Raw genomic sequence first — 13,586 nt, 5'->3', positions numbered from 1 at the left:
GCCGCCTTTTTGATGGATTCCATGACTATTGCGGTCCACTGACAAGGGATGCTTTTGCTCCATCCTTGCTGAAAAAGAATCTAATCCGGCAATCCATTCACTTGATTATGTGAACATCAACATTCTATTTCACGCACACGACCAGTCATGTCGACAGTATCATGAGTTCCTCGCATTTCCTCGCAAGATCACAGGGTTTTTGGGCATCAAACACCAAGCATCACATGGCTGGTCAAGATGAGTCAATTCATTTCATATTGATTTTTAACTCGACAACCGACACAATTTATTAATTCTGACTTCACACGCTTCGCCACCTCTTCCTCAGACACGGACACAGAACGATTTACTGTAGGCGATGGAGAAAGGATATCTACTCCCTGCCTCGGTCCCTGCGCCCAAACACCGTCGCAGCAAAGTCCCCGCTGCCACGCTCCTGATTCTTGTCCCGATCCTCACCCTCACCCTGCCTCGCGTCTTTCCCATCTTCAACACTTCCATCCTGTTTATTCACACCCCTTCCCACTTTTAGCGCCAACGCTCCCTAAAGGCCCCATAGACTGGCACCTTTGCGATCCTTCCAACACTCGATTCGAATGTGGTCGAATCAAAGTCCCGCTCAATTACCTCAATGAATCGGATGGAAGGAAGGTCGAGTTAGCGATTGGGAGGTATCTATCGGTAAATCCAAAGAGGATGGGATCAGTATTTGTTAACCCAGGTAGTGAGTAGCGTGATATTGATACGACTTCTGGCGTTCGCTAACGTGTCTTCTCCTCGATGGCCGGTGTGGCTTTCAAATCATGTCTTGATGCTATCAGAGGATATCCCTGAGTCGCTCTAACATAAATCTTACCACAACTATCTCCGTTCCTGCACAATGCTACAATCCCTTTTGAACACCACTTCATTCGCATCTTTCTGAACATTCTTCTGCTTTCGATTATAGGTGGTCCCGGGGGGAGCGGTCTGTCTTTCCTCTACCGTGCAGGGCCTCAACTTTCTCAAATGCTCGATGGGGCATATGATATCGTACGTCCGTATCACCAGCTCTCCCAATTCACCAAATTAAGCTTACTTTTGGATAATTTGCCGTCCCATCTTGTACGCTCGCTTCGCCTTTGTCCCTGTACTGAATTCACCGGTGCATATCGGGGTTGATAACAATGACCTAGGTCTCGTGGGATCCTCGGTAAGTTGGGCTCTTGATTTGGTACCAAATTAACCCCCCTGATTGCATTCGATAACCAACGCCGTCTTTTCTCTTTCGTACACGTTCTAAAGAGGTGTCAATGGGTCACTGTGAGTCCACTTATGCCTTATGCCTTATGTATTATTATCTTTCGCTAAATTACACGTCTTTCCCTTCGCTACACACTTCCCTGTGGCGGCGGCGGCGGAATGTCAACGTAGACCCAACGCCCTTTGCCACACTTCCAAACAAGCCCAAGATATCTACAACCTTCAGTTCTCCCGCCCCCTCGAGTTCAATAACCTCACCGCCGAGGCTGCAGACCCCCTTCCGAGTGAAGACATCTCTATCCTCAAACATCAATTCAGGGAATTGTGGGCTCAAACCTCACTCTATGCCTCTCTCTGCAACATCAACACCCTCCCTTCCCCAGAATACGAATCGGGCTTCGATCTCTTCTCCCATTACGGAACCGCCTCAGTCGTTCGAGACCTCGAACATCTATCCTCACTCATAGAAGGACCTTCTTCACCGGTCAATTACGCTGGGTTTTCGTATGGAACTGAGATAGGCGCTGTGTTCGTGGGGATGTTCCCTGAAAGGGTTGGAAGGGTTTGGATAGATGGAGTGGTGGATCCTGTCGTTTGGGCGGAGGTTCCGGAGTATAAGTTTGCATCCAGTAAGATCTTTCCCTTTTCCTTACCCCTCTGGTCTCCCTCTGGACTTCTCCCGGGTGATGGTAGCGTGATGGGGTTGCTGATTTTTCTGTTTTCTTTTTTTTTTTGGGGGGGGGGGTGAATAGTTGATTTGGTGGATACGGACAAGGCGCTCAACGACTTTTTCCAGAAATGTATTGACGTAAGTTCAATTGAAAGCAACCTTCTACTGACCTGGTACCATTTTTCCCTCTGTGTTTATTCGTACAGGCTGGTCCGGAACGTTGTGTTTTAGCAACCAACTCGACGAAGAGCGCCGCTAAACTTGAGAAGAAAATTTTGGGGCTGTTTAAGGATATATACTATGGTCCTCTACCTGTTCCTCACGCTAAGAATCCTGGTTTACTCCGTTCAGGCCATATTCGAGGTGAGTGTAGAGCGTTAGCTCAATTGACGATTCCATTCTCTCGCCTCGCTCTCATATCACTCTTGTCGTAACTTCGCAATAGATGAAATTTTTGAAGCGATGTACAGACCACGGAGTTGGCCCGACTTGGCAGAGAAACTAGCAGCTACTCTAGAAGGGAACGGAGCACCTATATTGGAGTCTCAATCTCCAACACTAGATCCGACCGCTCCTCCTGATAGTTTCAGTCCGATCTTGCAAGGCGTCCTGTGTGCGGATGGACCACCTGTCCATCGCCTTCTTGACGAAGCTCGTCGTCGTCGAGACCAAGGAAGCGAAGGGGAGGGAAAGGATGGGGAAGAAGGGTTTATGGAAGAGATTGTGAAGGAACTTGTGGATGAGGTGGAGAAGGCGTATAGTGAGACAAGCAAAACCTTTGCAGCCACGGTCTCAAGTCCGGCTTGCTTCCATTGGAGGTTGAACCCTCCAGAAAGGTGGGTTGGACCTTGGGATAAGAGGTTGGCGGGTCCGATATTGATTGTCGGAAATACAGCTGATGTGAGTTCCACTCCGCCCTTTTCGAAAAATTGAGAAAAGAAGAAGCTGATACATTAACGTTTGATACCAGCCCATTACGCCATTGAAGAATGCGAAAGTTGTGAATGAGTTGTTGAGGAATGATTCGAGGCTGATCATTCAAGATGGATCTGGGGTATGTAGCGCTCACACTCGGTTTCCGCCGTGCCAAGAAAGCTCAGACATATATATATATCTTCTAGCACTGTTCTCTTGCTCAAGTCTCGCTTTGCACGGGGAAGATTGTGCGCGAATATTTCTTGGAGGGTAAATTACCCCAAAATGGGAAAGTGTGCAACGTCACCGAAGTTTTGTTCCCTCCTCTTCCTAAGCTGGCTGGTACTACCTCTGTCTCCATCGCATCGACTTCCGGGAAAGGTCTAGATGGTGGAGTTTGGGTGGATGCGGAGGAGTTCAAGACTATGAGTGAGGAGGACGTGAAGCTTTTGGAGGCGATGAAAGGTATTGGCGAAGCCATTCAGTGGGAATGGAATCCGAAGCAGTTGAGGGTTATTGGGAGGAGCAGGTAGAGCTTGATCTGGGGGCTGACAGCGAGCCTAGTCATCTCGGGTAACAAATGCGCAACTGCAGCACCAGTCAGAGGGTTGTGTTTTGTAACTAGTACGTGAATGATCAAAATACCAGCTTGAACTCGAAGGAAAAAATGCAAAAGATGTGATGCTACCTCAACAGAGAGAGCCTTGTCCTTTTGTTGCAATTACTTAAAGTGATATGTCGGAGAACGTTAATCATGACACACGAGTGATCCGAATCACGATTTGAGCGCCGAACACACCGACCCCGTCTTCGGTGCGAGCCCTTGTAGCCCTTCCTTCCTTCCCTTTGTAACGTGACTTTGTTCTCTGCTCATCTGTCACTGTATCTTCGGCGTTACCACCACCATCGCCACCTAAGTGTATTTTAACCCGGGTTGCTTGAAATTTCAGACAATGTTATCATTGGGAAACTAAAGGTTCCCAGGAATGGTGGACACGAAGGTGACTTGCAAGCAAGGTAAAGTACTTCTAAAACCGATTGACCATCGCTGCACACTCCGTAAAATCGTCGAGAACGCTCCTCAGCCTGACTCTTGGTACCGCAATTACACTTGAACCGAGTGAGCTGAAGCACCAGGGGTGATCTTTGCACTCACCTTCCTCCTAGCATTTGCATGCCACACTCCGCTTTCGCGTTGGATGCTTCCCATTCGCCTGCTGCACGATGTTGATCTGCTTGCCGACATATGTCAAGAGTCTCCTTCGCACTCTTGATAGCTGCATCCCAACCGTCCAAGCTGGGCCACTTCGATCCCGATTTTGAGCCCTTCTGTGAAACATTGGAGTACTGTGTCAAACATTCGATATATGACTTGAGGAGAAGATCAAAAATGATTTCGCAAATGAGACGAAGGTCCCTCATGAAGCCTAGGGCACTAGATTTCCCAGTAAGTAGTGCCAATGGCATTCTTATTTCCGACCCAGTCGGGTCTTCGAGTAAGCCACAGAAGAATGACGGTTGACTGGGAGATTTGGTGTTGCGAGAGAACAAGAAGAATTCGAATGCATTCCCGTCATACAAGATGCCATAGACAGGGACGTGTAAGTTGGTACGCTGATTAGCAAAATCGCCAGCTACAGCAAGAAAGAAAGACGATCAGATGGCTTTTCCGTCGGCGTCGGAGAATGATTCACCGTCACATTCGGCAATCAGCTGCGCGACCGCGTTGAGGTGCTCAGTGGCACCCCCCACGACTTTCATATACTCGACGAAAAGGACGGTAATGGTGCCAAGGATGATGAATTGGTATTCGACTCTCCCTTTGGTCGTCCATCTTCGCGCTTCCGGCGTGGCACGTATGTGTGATCCGAAAAGTGGCACGAGGCAATCGAAGATCTATGGTATCGTCAGCGGCCGTTCAGGTACGGGATTACTGCTCATCACCGGTGAAAGAAACTGTGATCTCGTCTCTTCGTTTTGATGAGCTGTCATAGGGCCATAACGAAGAAACGTTTTGTCAATGCCAGCAATAATGTCCCGAAAGAGAGTCATAGGGATCCGCGATCGGTAAAGGTCGAAGGACGGTGCGTCTTCCAGCCCCTGCCTGGGGTCCAGATTGACGTGAGGTGCCATTTGACCGTAATTCACTTTCGAGAAGCTGAGATTGGCTGAGTCTATTGTGAGCACTTGAGACTATGCCTTCCAGCTGCACAACTCACTGTCTAGCTTGGCTACTTCTGCTTCTTGCAACAAAGCATCCTCCGATGCGTCATCGACCTCAGGTCGCTGTGGCATCGGGAAAGGATAGAATGATCGAACGACTCAGAGTCAAATTTCAGGACAACGCGTGATTTTAAAGTGGAGCAATGAGTTGAAAACTCGCATAACATCCACCCCACATCGTAGGCAGGTTACCAGCCTCTATTGGAATAGAAGGTGATGGTGTGGTTGTGGCTGTGTTCCCTTGTTTGATTATGGTTTACATAATGTTCTCATTTCACGGGACTAATCACGGGGCTACGGTCAGACCCAACCCAGCTAACGCTGAGGTTCTAATATAGAGGCTGGGTCCTGCCTAGCTGAGGTTGCTCCTGCTTGATCATACACTGCCGCACCTGTCTCAGCACTGCCCACTCCCTTTTGCCGCTCTGACCATTCACGAGTTGCCGTGCAACCTAGCCACTCAATCGATCTAGGTTTCTTACCTCAGCGGTGTTCTGGCGCGGATGCGCGGAACAGACCACATCAGCCCTCACCGCAAGAGTGTTCACGATTAGTCCATAAAGGGCGCTTGCATCTTTTCTCTTCACTCCCTCTGTATCACCTGGACTCGTGCCTCTCTCGGTGAGTAAGGCCGCTTACTGCTTCTCCTCCAAACTCTTACTTGTGCACCATCGCCGCCGCCTCTGCCGCTGCCCCTCTCTCGACTCCCAAAATCGTCCATGCCTGCTCAGTAATCTCAGTAATCTCGTTTTTGCACTTCCCATCACCTCCCCTCTCTCCACCTTGTCATTTTTTCATTTTTATTTAAGTCTGTTTTTCTCTCGGTTGAATTGCTTTCTGTACTTTGTACTTGTCTCTATGTTTCCTTTTCACTTGTTGTATTTTGATACTCGCGTTGCTCCGTACTTTGTACCTGTCTCTACCTATGTTTGTACGTTGTTATTTTTTTCAACTCTGTATGCAGACGTAGGGATAACGGGTCACGCGTGGCTTGCTGCGCTTTGCCAAATACACTCTGGGCCACTTTCAACTTTGCCTGTCGAAGTCCAAACTGGACGTTCAGTCTGGAAATTCCCACACACGTGACCTTGTGCAACCAAAAATTTGCTAACCCCTTCACCTCTCTGGGAAGATGTTCTATACAGCTTTCCGTGCAGCTTCGAGGGGAGTGCCAAGAAGGTATTCTACGCGCACTTATTCCCTTAATTTACTCCCAAGAACATTAGCCCCCCTCTCTTCCTCATCGTCTTTCCACACATCCGCGCGTCGTTACGATGAGTTGCCTAAGTCTCCATTCAAAACATTCGTTGAGGTGTTGCAGGAGGAAATCAGGAAGAATAGGCAACTTGAGGAAAATGTGTTAAAGCTCCAGGGCGATGTTACTAAAATGCAGGATTCTGAGGCCATGAAGCGGGCCAAAGACATGTACGAACGTGCTAGAGTGAGTGTTCTCTCGGCGTGGGCTTAGTCGATGAGGTCCCCCCCTATTAATGGCTATGTCTGCGATATTGCATAATTAGCTTACTGCCTCGATCAAAGAAAATCCTCGGCTGCGGGTCGCCGCTGAGCAGCTAAGAGCGAGTGGAGTTAAAGTCGGGGATGCGGTCTCGGAGGCCCTTAAAACCATGGAGGAGAGCGACATTATGCGTGCAGTCAGTACTTATTTATGTGTGCTGAGTACTTTGAGTGCCATATTATTGTATCATCTCGTTCTGCGTAGATTTCGAGAGCATCAAATGCGGTTTCTTCAACTATTGTTAGCGGGACAGAACCCATTCGGAATACTGCGGCATACAAAGCCCTTGCAGAAACTGTTATTGATGCATTAGATGATAGTGGTAGCTCTAAACATGCTGGCTACGAGACGAAGGAAGTGCGAAGATTGCGTCGGAAGCGGAGATTAGAAAGGGCTGGGCGTTCTGGCACGTTATCACCACGGCCGCGCACAACTGAGAATTCAGAGTACGTGTTCAGGCTTTCCTTGCTATAATGATTTCTTCCTTTGAGCTTGACCCCCAAACCCACGATTCTCGCCTTTTTAGAGCCGGGTCTAATATAGTTCTGCACAAGGATAACGCAAAGAGGGAGAAATGGGAACGTCTGAAAGAGACGAACCCTGTCTTTCGGCGATTGGCTGACTTACGGCGTGCATATGTCGAGTCGGAAGACCCACTCGTAGCAGGGATGCGGTCCGTCACCAGTACGATTGGTCGATGGTTCGATGAAAACGAAACAGCCCAGGTCACACGTCTGATGAAGGCTATGGATCCCAATTTCAATGTCGAGTCCTTTGGTAGAGAGCTACGGGAATTCATAATACCAGAAGTAGTGGATGCGTACATAAGTGCGGATAAGGAGGCATTGTCAGCATGGTGCTCGGAAGCGGTGAGCAGATGCTTTGGTCTTCTTGTTTCGAGTATGGACTTAAGGCTGGCCTCCCATAGACATTCAACGTTCTCTGGGCTACTATGGAGGTGTATCTTAAACAGGGACTTGTTCCAGAAAGTCAGGTCCTCGACATACGGAATGTAGACGTAAGTCTGCCATGATACTGGCACATGGGATTGGACTGAGCTTACCGCGTGTGATGCCTCCTTAGGTTAGCCAAGGGAAGCTGCTGGAAAACGACGTCCCAGTCTTCGTTGTCTCATTCAGTACCCAAGAAGTTTTGGTGTTCCGAAATTCATTAAGCCGGGAAGTCGTGGTGGGTGCCCCAGACAAAGTTGAGCAAGTAATGTACGCCGCTATTATAACGAGGCTGGAGAGCGAACTGGAGGACGAACTAACAGGGGGATGGAAAATTATTGAAGTGAGCGTGTCGTTGAGTATGAGCTTACTGGGTAGCGTCGCTCAATGCATTTCTAACTCAGATGGCAAGACGGGGAGGTCGATCATACTTATAGTTCATTGCTCGCGTGTCCCTTACCTCTACATACTCCGGACGATCTCACTCTCACTACTTCTTAGATCTTCATGTACTATGGAGCACTACGTGGACTACGAAAATAATACATCCCCCGTCAGCTCGTTGAATAACAAAGGCCCGGCTTGCCCGCCCCCGGGTGCTTAGGAAGCAGCTTGATCTCAGGCTAAGCGGAGATCGTAGCTCGGCTCCAGTTCTGGTCCATGCAAGGTAATAGTGGTGCAAGCCGGCAATAGATCAGCATTCTATCATTGCACCGCCATGAATTGAGGAAGGCCCGAATCACTCACGACTACCTTCTGTTCCTTCTGCCGATCAAATTCATAAGCAACAAGACTATTTAGGATGTCCCCATCTGGCTGCTTTTTCATTTCCTGAAAGGCAAACTGGCAAGCCTTGTGCATGCAGATCACTCACGAAGGGCGTTGGTGACCGCGTGTATGTTCCTAAAGGCGAAAAGCACTTCGATTCCCTGAGGCCTCGTGTGACTCGTGTGATCCATTCCTCGACTCCGTTTGTCAAACCAAGCCCTTCTTGGGCATTAAGACTGTGATGATTTTCTATTGCCTCTATATAAGCTGCGCCCAGAGCAAGAGCTCCGCTTCCAACCCGTCCCCGCGTGTCGAACTACAAGTGGACCTCATTTCACAGTCTTGACTACCATTCCTAATGCCTGTGCGTCACCCATCATCATTTTCTTAGCTCACGGCACAAGGACTCAGCGAATGCCTAGGTCCAAGTCCTGTCATCATCTAGTGGCCCTATCTGTCCTACCCGAGCAGAGAGCATTACTCATGCTCGGGCCTGGATTGCGGCATATGAGAACTGGGATCTGGAACGGATGTACAATCTTACAACTTCACTCGAAGACCTTACATACTCGTACCTCCCTGCGTCGGCCGGTATCCTCCCCAAGTCGATGAAGGAGTGGCAGAGGTATCATCGATCTGTGAAAGAGATAATACCAGACTTTAAAGTAAGCGTGACGTGGATGTTGACCCAACGTCACGACATAGTGTTAACATACTTTGGACAATAGTTTGAAGTGCTGGATATCTATGAGTGTAACGGGTGTGTTGTTGCGCGCGTACGTTTAATCATTATCCAATGTTGAGACACGAACTTAGAAATCTCCACACAGCTTGTTGGCCGCGCAACTTCACGCTCGGGGGCACCATTCCTTCAAGAATATGTGTTCTTCATCCACTGCCGGTATGAATATGACACCTCTAGCAACGAAAGCAGCATCAAGGTCCACAAGGTAGAGGAATTCATCGATACCCGCTTTTCCAGCACGTTTTTCGCAGCAGAGAAAAAGAAGATTAAGGGTAAATCAGGAAAGGTGACCAGAGACTCGCCCCCGACTTCCGTGCATGCGTCGGGTGACTACAAGCATGATTTGAGCAAACTTTAACTTCCATTCCGAGTTTCGATCCGATGCACCTCACCTTCCAAATGATGGATCGACCTTCTCGGACCTATCATTGTACATTTTTATCACCCAATTATTTCCCTTGCTGATCCATCCCACTGAATTTCAAAGATTCAACTTTCTCCTGAGTGTTCAAAAGAGGCGATTTGGAAGGGGAAGCCGCAACTCGGCTTTTGACTTGAAAATCCACGCATGATAATGGGGCACCACCTACCAATTGCATAATAGCATTGCACCGCCATTAGTCTCATACAGTCTCATACTTGATTTAGTCCTCGTCAATTAATGGCTGCTGATACCGCCAGGAAGGTTGCCCAATCCAATGTTACTAGGTACATACTTTTTCCAAGTTCTCCGAGATGTCAAGTCTTGTCCATGTGGTCATGAATTCAGGCGATCACGTACTCGCGAAGGGCATTGGCGACCGCCACGGCGTATGCATGCCGCTGATGGACGGTCGCAGAAGGAAAACATTACCGATGTTGAAGCTGCATCTTGGCAGCGCTGTGCATGTGGCTGTCGAATCAACCCCCCTCTTGGGCGCGCGGTTAATTGCTGTAATGATTTTATTTCCTCTATATGAGCTGCGCCTAAGCCCAGATGATTAACTGTATCTTGACGTCTCTGTCTCTCTGCGTGTCTGCGTAATACGTCACTGGGATTCTACTCTGCCACTTTAACCATAATCCCTATGCCAGCACGCGCCATTTTCTGGCCCACCCCATGCTCCGTAATTAAATGCTCGGGCTTATCTCGTGTCATCACCTACCGTGCGGGGCTATTTGTCCCCATCTCGGTAGAGTGCATCTCCCATGCTCGGGCTTGGATTGCCGCATAGGGGGACCAATATTTGGAGCAGATTTACAATCTCAGTACAACCTTATTTTGGGACTTTAAAACGGACCGACATTCCACCTACTGGAGCGCGTGTTTACACATGCGCTAGTAACCTGCACTGCTTTCCAGCACCAGAGTCGGTTGTATTGTAGACACTTGACGTCTTCAACCATACTTCAAGTGCGGTACAAAGGATGCAATAGAGACATGAAAACGATTTGTTAAGTGCCAGACTTATGATACGAAGTATTTACAAACCATACAACGGAATGCCCGTCCGGAGATGCAAGCGAGAAGTTGAAAAAAAAGGGAAATAATACGTATAAGTATGGGCCGATCCCCGGGAGCAAACGATGGGGGGTCAGTGCAAGAAATGCATGAAATACCCACCTTGCTGTGTGCTCACAAAGTTGGAACGATTTCGACAGGGACAACTGGATGGAATGCAATCATCGACAATTCCGAAATCGACCAAGTACAAAACAGAAAGGGGGCGTAAAGCAAAAGGTGGATGGGTGGCAAGCTACTCTGGATGGAACATACATGTTTACGGACTATTGAGCTCAGTGTCAGACCATTGAATATCTCTGGAACACCACCATTCAATGCAGACACGAGGTCGCCACAACATACGGCTTCGAAAAATCGGCGCGTCTGAATGTGCATGAAGTCATGTGATCTTCCAAAAATAGCAGCAAATAAACTAGGTACGGTCACATGACCCTCTTGACCATTCATCCAAGTTGGACCTTGCAATAATGAAGGCACGAAAAGAGAATGGGTCAAATGATTGAACAGGATTGAGCGATGGAGCTCAATATTGATACTATCAATATGTGCATACTGAATAGGCAGCCCCAACCCCAATGCGGAAAACAACACGTAAGCAAAAGTGTCACATTTTACGTAATTATGAGGGTGAGAGTGAAGCCAGAGTGAAGCCAAAGTGACCTGCAGTGCAGGTAAGGAGCCAGACTATCACGCTCATTAGATCTTCATGCACATCGTGAACTACCAAAACAATGCATCCCTCGTCAGCTGGTTGAAATCTCGGAGACCGCACCCCCCGGGGCTAAGAGGAGCGCAACTCGGCTCCAACTCTAATCCACGCAAGGTAATCTTGGTGACGCGACAGATCAGCATTTTCATATTGCACTGCCATGCATGAATCGTAAATTGCTAACTTCTTCTCGATGAAATAATGGTGGCGCGATAGATCAACATTTCATTATTGCACCGCAGAGTGCTAACTTCTTCCAGTGAAATTTATAAGCGTCCCAATCTGACTGCTTTTTCATTTCCATAAACCGGCAAGTCTTGTGCATCTAAATCACTCGGGGAGTCGGATCCGGTCCCCAAGAGCGCACCTCTTGCTCTTCTGATTCCTGGAGTCCTCTGAGTGCTCGTGTGGTGGTTCATGTGATCTACTCACTGGTTCCGTGTGGTAAACCACAGTCCTTCAAGTTGGGCGTTAATGATTCCCATTTCCTCTATATAAGCCGTGCCTGGACCGACCTGCATGTAATACCCTGCTCTACAATCTTGACTACCATCATATGCTTGTGCGCCACCCGTCATTATTTTCTTAGCTTACACTACAAGGACTCAACGAATGGCTAGGCCCAAATCCTATCATCCCTTAGCGGGCCTATCCGTCCCACCCGAACGGAGGGTATCGCCCATGCTCGAGCTTGGATTGTGGCATACGAGAACTGGGATCTGGAACTGATGTACAATCTTACAACCTCACTCAAAGACCTTACATACTCGTATCTCCCTGCATCAGCCGGTATTCCGCCCAAGTCGACGAAGGAGTGGCAAAGCTACAATCGAACCATGAAAAAGATGATACCAGACTTGAAGGTAAGCGCAAACTTGCATCTTCACTCGACGTCCACGACACATACTTTGGACGATAGCTTGAGGTGTTGGACATTTATGAGTGCAACGGATGTGTTGTTGCGCATGTACGCTTTGATCATCATCCAATGTCGAGACACGAACTCAAAAATCTCCACACAGCTTGTTGGCCGCGCAACTTCACGCTCGGGGGCACCATTCCTTCAAGAATATGTGTTGTTCATCCACTGTCGGTACGAATATGACACCTCTCGCAACGAAAGCAGCATCAAGGTCCACAAGGTAGAAGAATTCATCGATACCCGCGTTTCCAGCACGTTTTTCGCAGCAGAAAAGGAGAAAACCAAGGGTAAATTGGACGGGAAGGGGTCCGGAAACGTCTTGCGTCCGGCTTCCGCATCTGCGCCGGGTGACCGCAAGCATGATTTGAGCAAGCTTTGACTTGCAATTCTGAGTCTTCGTCCAATGCTTATCGCCTTCTAACGCTAAGGCAGCCTTCTCATTGTACATATTTATTGCCCGATTTTGCACCCGTTTCCGCACACAGAGAGGCTGGTACCCTGCCTAAAGCTATGCATGGATTGCCGATTAGACACTTTTGAAGCTTGAGAATGAGCTACAAGGTGAGCGAAAATTGTAGAATCCACATTGCACCAAGTGCTCGTCCGCTGCGGAGGGAGGAGGAGTTTTAAACGCCGCCATGAACAGTTCATGAAAACGAGCACTCGCTTAGCAGTCGAGTGTTGTTGAACATCCATTCATTTGTGGGAGTGGAGGACCCAATGAACACTACGTATACACACGTCGTGGTGTGAAAGGGGACGAGTGAGGGCCTCCGGTTCGGAGGGGAGAACAACTATTTTCAAGGCTGGTTGGAATAGGGGAGGGATAATTGGCACCAGTGGAATGAGATGATGCAGACGAGTCGTCTTGAAGGTGGGTGACTTGGCGCGTTGTACGTCTACCTACGAGACCCTCATCAATACTACTGAGATCACGCAGTTCAGCTGGGGCGAGTCTGAAGTAGAAATCATCTGAAATCGCAGTATTAGGAAGACAACGAACCACGCTTCGATGAATGGTGACTGCTGTATACATTGCATATTTAAAGCATAGAATCCATGGTAATGGATTCAGTATGTAATAGCCACTGCACCCCTCATGACATATCATGGTGTGAGTCAGGAAGGGAATATCACGAACAGCTAGGTGAGATAACGTCGTGCATGCTGAGGCTTTTTGGCCGGGCTACATGAGGCCGAAACCACAAGGCTTGCAGGCGGCGATGTGAGCAAATTAATTAAAGAAATGAGACTGATCACAATTTTACTCGCATGACAAGGCAGAGAATGAACGCGACAGAGTACTACTATGAGTACATGATTCCTAGGCAACCGGTCCAAATGGACACGCGATCGGCGTTGTTATGAGCAGGGTAGGCCTCAGCGAGATGCTCAGCATCGTCGGATGAAGGGAACGAACGA

At 48.5% G+C, this 13,586-nt stretch overlaps 6 protein-coding genes across 6 annotated transcripts; 5 read left to right on the top strand and 1 right to left on the bottom strand.

The window, feature by feature from the left end:
• The first annotated feature begins 74 nt into the window (after nucleotides 1–74).
• On the top strand, nucleotides 75–2,066 carry EI90DRAFT_1407203 (uncharacterized protein). The gene is made up of 7 exons (XM_039051775.1): nucleotides 75–237; nucleotides 308–721; nucleotides 950–1,032; nucleotides 1,176–1,192; nucleotides 1,285–1,302; nucleotides 1,414–1,566; nucleotides 1,626–2,066. Exons 1-7 carry the CDS (start codon nucleotides 162–164, stop codon nucleotides 1,756–1,758), a joined length of 894 nt encoding a protein of 297 aa, XP_038914933.1. The 5' UTR covers nucleotides 75–161; the 3' UTR covers nucleotides 1,759–2,066.
• EI90DRAFT_1407004 (uncharacterized protein) lies at nucleotides 1,527–2,913 on the top strand. The gene is made up of 4 exons (XM_039051774.1): nucleotides 1,527–1,871; nucleotides 1,995–2,050; nucleotides 2,119–2,275; nucleotides 2,358–2,913. The coding sequence occupies exons 1-4, from the start codon at nucleotides 1,781–1,783 to the stop codon at nucleotides 2,843–2,845; spliced, it is 792 nt and encodes a 263-aa protein (XP_038914932.1). The 5' UTR covers nucleotides 1,527–1,780; the 3' UTR covers nucleotides 2,846–2,913.
• A 794-nt stretch (nucleotides 2,914–3,707) lies between these two features.
• Nucleotides 3,708–5,291, bottom strand: EI90DRAFT_3062859 (uncharacterized protein). Its single transcript, XM_039060672.1, has 5 exons — nucleotides 5,047–5,291; nucleotides 4,772–4,995; nucleotides 4,522–4,723; nucleotides 3,984–4,461; nucleotides 3,708–3,937 (listed from the first exon to the last, which is right to left on the bottom strand). The coding sequence occupies exons 1-5, from the start codon at nucleotides 5,120–5,122 to the stop codon at nucleotides 3,856–3,858; spliced, it is 1,062 nt and encodes a 353-aa protein (XP_038914931.1). The 5' UTR covers nucleotides 5,123–5,291; the 3' UTR covers nucleotides 3,708–3,855.
• A 783-nt stretch (nucleotides 5,292–6,074) lies between these two features.
• Nucleotides 6,075–8,083, top strand: EI90DRAFT_3062857 (uncharacterized protein). The gene is made up of 7 exons (XM_039060671.1): nucleotides 6,075–6,491; nucleotides 6,571–6,702; nucleotides 6,771–7,012; nucleotides 7,093–7,435; nucleotides 7,495–7,584; nucleotides 7,650–7,859; nucleotides 7,921–8,083. Exons 1-7 carry the CDS (start codon nucleotides 6,183–6,185, stop codon nucleotides 7,951–7,953), a joined length of 1,359 nt encoding a protein of 452 aa, XP_038914930.1. The 5' UTR covers nucleotides 6,075–6,182; the 3' UTR covers nucleotides 7,954–8,083.
• A 513-nt stretch (nucleotides 8,084–8,596) lies between these two features.
• On the top strand, nucleotides 8,597–9,557 carry EI90DRAFT_1406745 (uncharacterized protein). The gene is made up of 3 exons (XM_039051772.1): nucleotides 8,597–8,949; nucleotides 9,013–9,060; nucleotides 9,115–9,557. The coding sequence occupies exons 1-3, from the start codon at nucleotides 8,815–8,817 to the stop codon at nucleotides 9,385–9,387; spliced, it is 456 nt and encodes a 151-aa protein (XP_038914929.1). The 5' UTR covers nucleotides 8,597–8,814; the 3' UTR covers nucleotides 9,388–9,557.
• Nucleotides 9,558–11,321: 1,764 nt separating this feature from the next.
• Nucleotides 11,322–12,623, top strand: EI90DRAFT_3155390 (uncharacterized protein). The gene is made up of 4 exons (XM_039065996.1): nucleotides 11,322–11,804; nucleotides 11,863–12,105; nucleotides 12,162–12,209; nucleotides 12,265–12,623. The coding sequence occupies exons 1-4, from the start codon at nucleotides 11,799–11,801 to the stop codon at nucleotides 12,541–12,543; spliced, it is 576 nt and encodes a 191-aa protein (XP_038914928.1). The 5' UTR covers nucleotides 11,322–11,798; the 3' UTR covers nucleotides 12,544–12,623.
• Nucleotides 12,624–13,586: the final 963 nt, after the last annotated feature.

The sequence above is a fragment of the Cantharellus anzutake genome, assembly GCF_015039405.1.
Source record: "Cantharellus anzutake strain C23 chromosome Unknown EI90scaffold_31, whole genome shotgun sequence".
In the NCBI taxonomy this organism is placed as follows: Eukaryota; Fungi; Basidiomycota; class Agaricomycetes; order Cantharellales; family Hydnaceae; genus Cantharellus; species Cantharellus anzutake.
This window is presented reverse-complemented; position numbering and strand designations above follow the sequence as displayed.